Source organism: Taudactylus pleione, unplaced genomic scaffold (genome assembly GCF_031769625.1).
Source record: "Taudactylus pleione unplaced genomic scaffold, aTauple2 ptg000760l, whole genome shotgun sequence".
NCBI classification, from domain to species: Eukaryota; Metazoa; Chordata; class Amphibia; order Anura; family Myobatrachidae; genus Taudactylus; species Taudactylus pleione.
In genome coordinates, this window is record NW_028285162.1 from 736,167 (window position 1) to 742,166 (window position 6,000).

At 40.9% G+C, this 6,000-nt stretch overlaps 1 protein-coding gene across 1 annotated transcript in view; it reads left to right on the top strand.

Moving 5' to 3' along the window:
• Nucleotides 1-3,587, top strand: part of SYNJ2 (synaptojanin 2) — a 215,307-nt gene extending 211,720 nt beyond the window's left edge. Inside the window, exon 27 of the mRNA XM_088457429.1 lies at nucleotides 1,775-3,587. Within this exon, the coding sequence (XP_088313555.1) occupies nucleotides 1,775-2,824 (1,050 nt within the window). The 3' untranslated portion in view covers nucleotides 2,825-3,587. The remainder of the gene's footprint in view (nucleotides 1-1,774) is intronic.
• The last annotated feature ends 2,413 nt before the right edge of the window (nucleotides 3,588-6,000 follow it).

Genomic DNA, 6,000 nt, shown 5'->3' on the forward strand with positions numbered 1-6,000 from the left:
CTAGCTTTGAAACTTTTAGATGCATTTTCGGCAAAAACAGTTGCTCGACACTTGGGGAGTAGCACAGGACCTAGATATGAGGACACATCTGTGCTACTGCTTACTACATGATAGGTTTGCAATTTGGCACATCTACCCTGTCTGGAAACCAGAAGAGGGACGTCCTGGGGCAAACATCAGATTTTTCCAAAGTGATGCCAAGTTTGTTTTTTGCCAAAATCCTGTGTGATACATACTGTAGAAATTATACATTCAGTATATATGTTATATTTCTTCTACTCCGCAAAAGCCTACAAAACACACTGCCCAGCAAGAAGCAGCCATTGCAACAGTTTATGCCATGCTAGAGATGGCAGCACAACAGTTTCCTTTAAATATTATAATATTTCTGGACTGACCCGCGGGGAGGGGAGGGTGCTGTATAGATAAAATCTGGTCTGGCTGCCATGGGGAAATGATAGAAGTAATACGCGCTATAAATAAAATATATACAATCACATTATCCAAAATGTTATGTATAAAATAAAGTCATTGCTCCTGCATGCAACATTAATCTGCCTCCAAGATGGAATATCCCAAAATATATACACTATAATCAGACATAGTAGGATGGCAGTGATGTGACGATACCGATCTGCATACAGGCTGACATCAGAGATTGAGAGAGGGCCCTACGTGTTTCAAACCTACAATCTTCTTTGTGCGCTGCATTTCCATACATATTTAAGCTGCTGGTGGATTTGTATTGCATACATTGCGTTGTTGTTGTTGTTTTTTATGTGATTGTATTTATTCTCAATAAAGATTTGCTTTAATGATACTACACTGTTTGGAGCAATTACACTACCGGTGCTCCCAGAGGCGGTTACCTATGGTAATAATGGTGTCACAAAAAGGACAAGAAAGAATGCCTGTTAGTAAGGCCTAAAAAGATTAAATAAGTCTGTATCCCAATATTTCTGCTGTGTGATTAGCACACCTATTTGGTGTACTCTGTACGAACAACTTTTGATATTAGCTTCTGGGGACTGCATTGTTTGCAGCCCCGAGAAGCTCTGTACGGCTGCCCGAAAGGCAGAGCAGCGGCTTCCAATGGAAGATCCCCTCTGCTAATCGCAGCCCGGACTGGCAGTCCAAGGGGGAGGAGACACCTCCCCCTGGGGCTGCCTGTCCTGTGCATGACTGGCATGTGAGGCTTCCAATGGGAAAGCCACCTCCAGTCACAATGTAGCGCACTGGCTCACTGAAGTGGATGATTTTACTGGGGGGGGCTGCAGCCTCGCAGCCCCTAGGTAAAATCCGCCACTGGTTTGTAGCACTTTACAAGGCTCAATAGTAGACTTTGAGTGGGTGATGCTGGCCCATGGGCTCCACATGGGCTTCTCTGCCCAGAAGATCAATGGTGACTGAAACATGGTTCAGCATAGCTTGGCCCTATAGCATCAGAATTGGCTGCTCAGGTAGTAGTTTCACCCTTGTTTTTCTATCAGCCTTGTAAGTTACACCCTGCAACTTATACACATGTAGTTGTGGTAAGCCAGACCATGCACCTTAAACATACGAATTTGTAGTAAATAAGTAGTTGTGGTAGATCACACCCTACATTATTATACATATGAAGTTGTAGTAAATTACACCCTACATCATAAACATGTTGTAGTTGAAGATGATTAAGCTGTTTAATGATAACTTTTGTGTAGATAAAAATAGTAAGTGGTGTGGTTAGATTTTTTTTTTTAAACTTAATGAGATTTATTTTTCTCCCTTTCCAAAGTCTCTTCATCCAGAACAGAACACTGAGCTACAGCGGCCAAGTGTAGATCACTTACCACAAGTTCCTCCTAAACCAGTGCATCATGGGGGCATCTCAGATTGTGTAACACCTTTGAGACTTCCACCAAGAGTTCCTCCAAAAGTGAAACCTGAGTCTGAGAATTCAGATGAATCAGAAATACTCCCAACTGTTAATTCTATTCCAGGCCTGGGAAATAATGTACCATTGGTTTCTACTGAAGAGCAAGTGGAATCTTATGCAAGGAACCATCCACTAAATAATACAGAACTGAATGTAGAATCTACAGGATTAGCAAATTTGTTTGACATTTCCACAGTATCTAAGCCAGTTCCCATTGTGGCTGTGAACGCTGGAACAATTGCAGTTACTCCTTCAACCTTCAAACCAGAGCTGCAGTTAGGGGCTACTGGTTCAACAAATTCCTCACCTGTACCTTTGATACCTAAACATGAGCACAAGGTAGATATTACAGACTCTAGTGATATTCCTAGAATGCGTCCAGTACCCAAACCAAGAACAATTCCACCTTCTCAGATTCTAAAACCTCAAGAAATAAAAAATAGTCTTGAGATAACGTCTACTACTAAAACGAGCATTGCACTTGAGGAGATGTCAAATAATAATTATTTTATCCCAGCGGTTCCCCCACGGAGAAAGAAGTCCGCTCCGGCAGCTTTCCACCTCCAGGTGTTACAAAGTAACAAAAGTTTGTTTCAGGTTAATGTGACGTCAAATACTAATAACAATAGTTCAAGTGGTGGATCTTTAATAAACATAGATTCTGATTATTGTAACACTGCAAGCACAAAGGATGATGGTGATCCCTCCTCTCTCCTTCCTAAACCACTAGAGCCACAAAGAAGCTGGTCTTCTGAAGAAATGGATTTGTTAGATTTTGATGCAAAGAGAATTCAGCCAGCAAACACTGGCACTAACATAGAGCAATGTACTGGTAACTGGCTAATATTTCAAGATGAGGAAAAAAGGGAGAATACTATTTCCAAGGGGAACTATGAGTCCCCATGGTGATTGCAAATATGTAAATGAACTTCAAACTAGTGTCACACAAGCGCATTGTATATCTGTGTACTCTAGCCATGGGATCGCTGCACTTCCTCTGTATGTGTGCTTTTATGCTCTGTAGAGGCTGCCTGTAGTATTCATACAGCACTCAGACATTTCCTTGGCATTTACACTTGTGGAGGCATATAGTGCACTAAGCAATGTTTTCTATACACAGACAATGAAAGGAACTGTGCTACACTACCCTACAATATATAGCTCCTCTTATTGCTCAATAAGGCAGTAATCCCTTCACCAGCTCCCTATATCAACATGTCTTTTTCTATTACTTCTTCAGTCACTTTAAATGGCTTCCTCTGAGATGCCATGATAAATTGTTGTCTTCAGAAGGTGTCAGTCTATATCGGGGTAGCTGGAGCTAGGAAACGTAGGAAAAGCACACACTTATTTTACTGCTTATGACTGTTTTATGTATGCTCTGCACACCGCTGATCTCTTCCAATTACCAATATGACCTATAGATGTAGCTTTCATATTTTCCATATCAGAATATCCCATTTTTACACAGACTTAATACTGTCCTATTATTGCAGTGTGGTAAAGCACAGAATGTAAATTTCCATCACTCTATTTTCTTTTCTATAAACCTAATTTTGTGAAAAGATTCACAAACTCCATAGGATGAAAATGACTAGGTCCAAATCTACCAATAGATAACTTAAAATCTAATTTTATATCTATTATTTTCTCAATAAAAAATATGAATGTCTGTCTGTTAAGGTGTGTAATGTTCTGTGCCCTGACTTGCTATACTTCACTTGGTGGATTTTCCTACTGGGAAGTGTCAATTAGATTTCAGTATAAAGACAATGGGGCAGATGTATGAAGCTGTGGGAAGTGATAAGGTGGAGAGTGATAAACGACCAGCCAATCAGCTCCCAACTGTCATTTTTCAAACACAACCTGTAACCTGACAGTTGGGAGCGGATTGGTTGGTCCGAGCGGATCCCTCCACTGCCTCCTCACTGACTGCCCGGCCGCTTTGCGCATGCGTTACCTCAGGTTATGCATGCACAGAAAGAAGCCAGCCACGGGGACAGGAAAGTAACACAGCTACTTCTATAGTTGCACTAATAATCACTGGGACAGCTGCTTTTCGGAGCAGCTGTCCCTGCACCGAAGCAATGACCAGGTGTATACTCCATCATAGGGGACCATAATTAAATGAGAGTTGTCCTGCATGTTCTTTAAACATTCTTAACAGCATGTTCCAAATTGTCCCACAGAAAATATAGGCTTTTACTGTCCAGATTGCTTCTTACAGGTGTATTCAATATGGGAGCGAAAACATAGTTTTTGCGTTAATATCGGAGGTATGACATCATTATTGCAGGTTTTACTTTTACACCGTATTCAATTTCAAAGACTTATCGCAGTTTTGAAAAGTCTTTGATAAGAAACCGGGATAACTTTAAACCATTGAATAGGTGTCGAAAAAAAGTGCAGAATTGGGGTTTAGGGGTGCAGGCTTAAAAAAAATAGCCTGCACCCCTGGGAATGACAGTTAAAAAAGAACTGTGTCAAAAAATTTTTTTTAAAAAATAGGGACACCCCAAAAAATTAATTTAAAAATTGGGGTGAAAAAAAAAAATTGGCCAAACATTGTATAACAATAGGGAAATAGGTTCAGGGCTATTCTGCAAGTATGCGGCAGATGTTTTGAAGAATAGAATTATAGCGGCAGGTGCACAAATGCAGAATTTGTAAAAATTTACTTTAGAGACTTAAAAATATGCTAGTACCCATTTTCATGTACCCCAAATTTGATGGGACCACTTAAAAAAACGAAAAAAATAACCTAAGTGCTCTTCTGCAACACTTCTTCAATGTCGGGAAAAAAACACCTGCTGCGGCTATTTAAATCCCCGACTTTCATTTAAAGGCCAAAACGGGGGTACCCACAGTGTTCCCCCATGTTTTTACAACTTTAGGGGGTCTTACAATTTTTTAAAGGAAAAATTCGTAACTTTACGCAAATCCAACTTCAGAGTTTCCCGCTTTCGTTAATTTTATATTGAATACGGGGATAAGCGGGAGCGCGCCCGATACTTTAACGCAGGTAAAAACTCCGATATGAAACGTTAACTTCGACAGTGAAGTTAACGCTTCATATTGAATACCCCTCTTAAAGTGTTAAACGTATATATATTGTTCAGTGTTTAATTTGGTACAGTATTTACAACCAATTAAATATATGAACCATTGTTATTTCAAAGAACTACTATTAGAGTGATATAAACAGGATTTAAAGCTAAGCCTATTTTAATTAAATGAATAGTGTATTCTAGGATCTTCTACAGCAGGCCTGGCCAACCTGTGGCTCTCCAGCTGTTGTGGAATTACAAGTCCAAGCATACTCTTCCTCCGATCAGTGATAAAGCATGCAGGGACTTGTAGTTTCACAACAGCTGGAGTGCCACAGTTTTCCCAGGCCTGCTCTACACAATAAAGATAGAGAATTGTAATTAGTTCTGTACAATATTCTAGTTAGTTCTCTACAATACAGAGTGTATTGTAATAACTGCTTTATTATTGTCAACTGACAATGCTGCCTTTCAGTAGCCACATGCATTTTCCCAAATACAGTGGTCACAAGCTGGTACCGGACAGATTCCCCACTTGGGTGCAAGTGCCTCTGCAGTAGAGTCAGAAGTGCCATCCATAGGCGAAACTAAGGGGTGCACCGGACCACCCATTAGCCAGCTGGCCAAAAATGTATTCTAATTACTCTCCGGTCTGCACCAGGGGGGCTAGTTGTTGCAACAAGATTCTCTAGAGCTCCACCTACCCTTCTTCTAGTCACGGCCTTTCAGTGCACGCACGGCGTAATGACGTGATGCCGTGCATGCTCTTTTGTGTGCCTGCGGCTGCATGTGAAGGAGAGGAGACTGAGAAGAACTGAGGAGGAGCAAAAGCACAGGAGCAGGGGGATGCTGCAGAGTGTTTAGCCTGCCCTCAGCTTGTGCTGGGAGAAAGACCCAATGTGACAGCTGACCCTGAACCCTTAAGGAGAGAAGAGGGGACGCTGTCTAACTAAGTTATCAGGTAAGTGTGTGTGTATTTATATATAAGTCTTGTCTTTAATTTATCAGGTACTCCACTTACATATATGGAGTCAAACA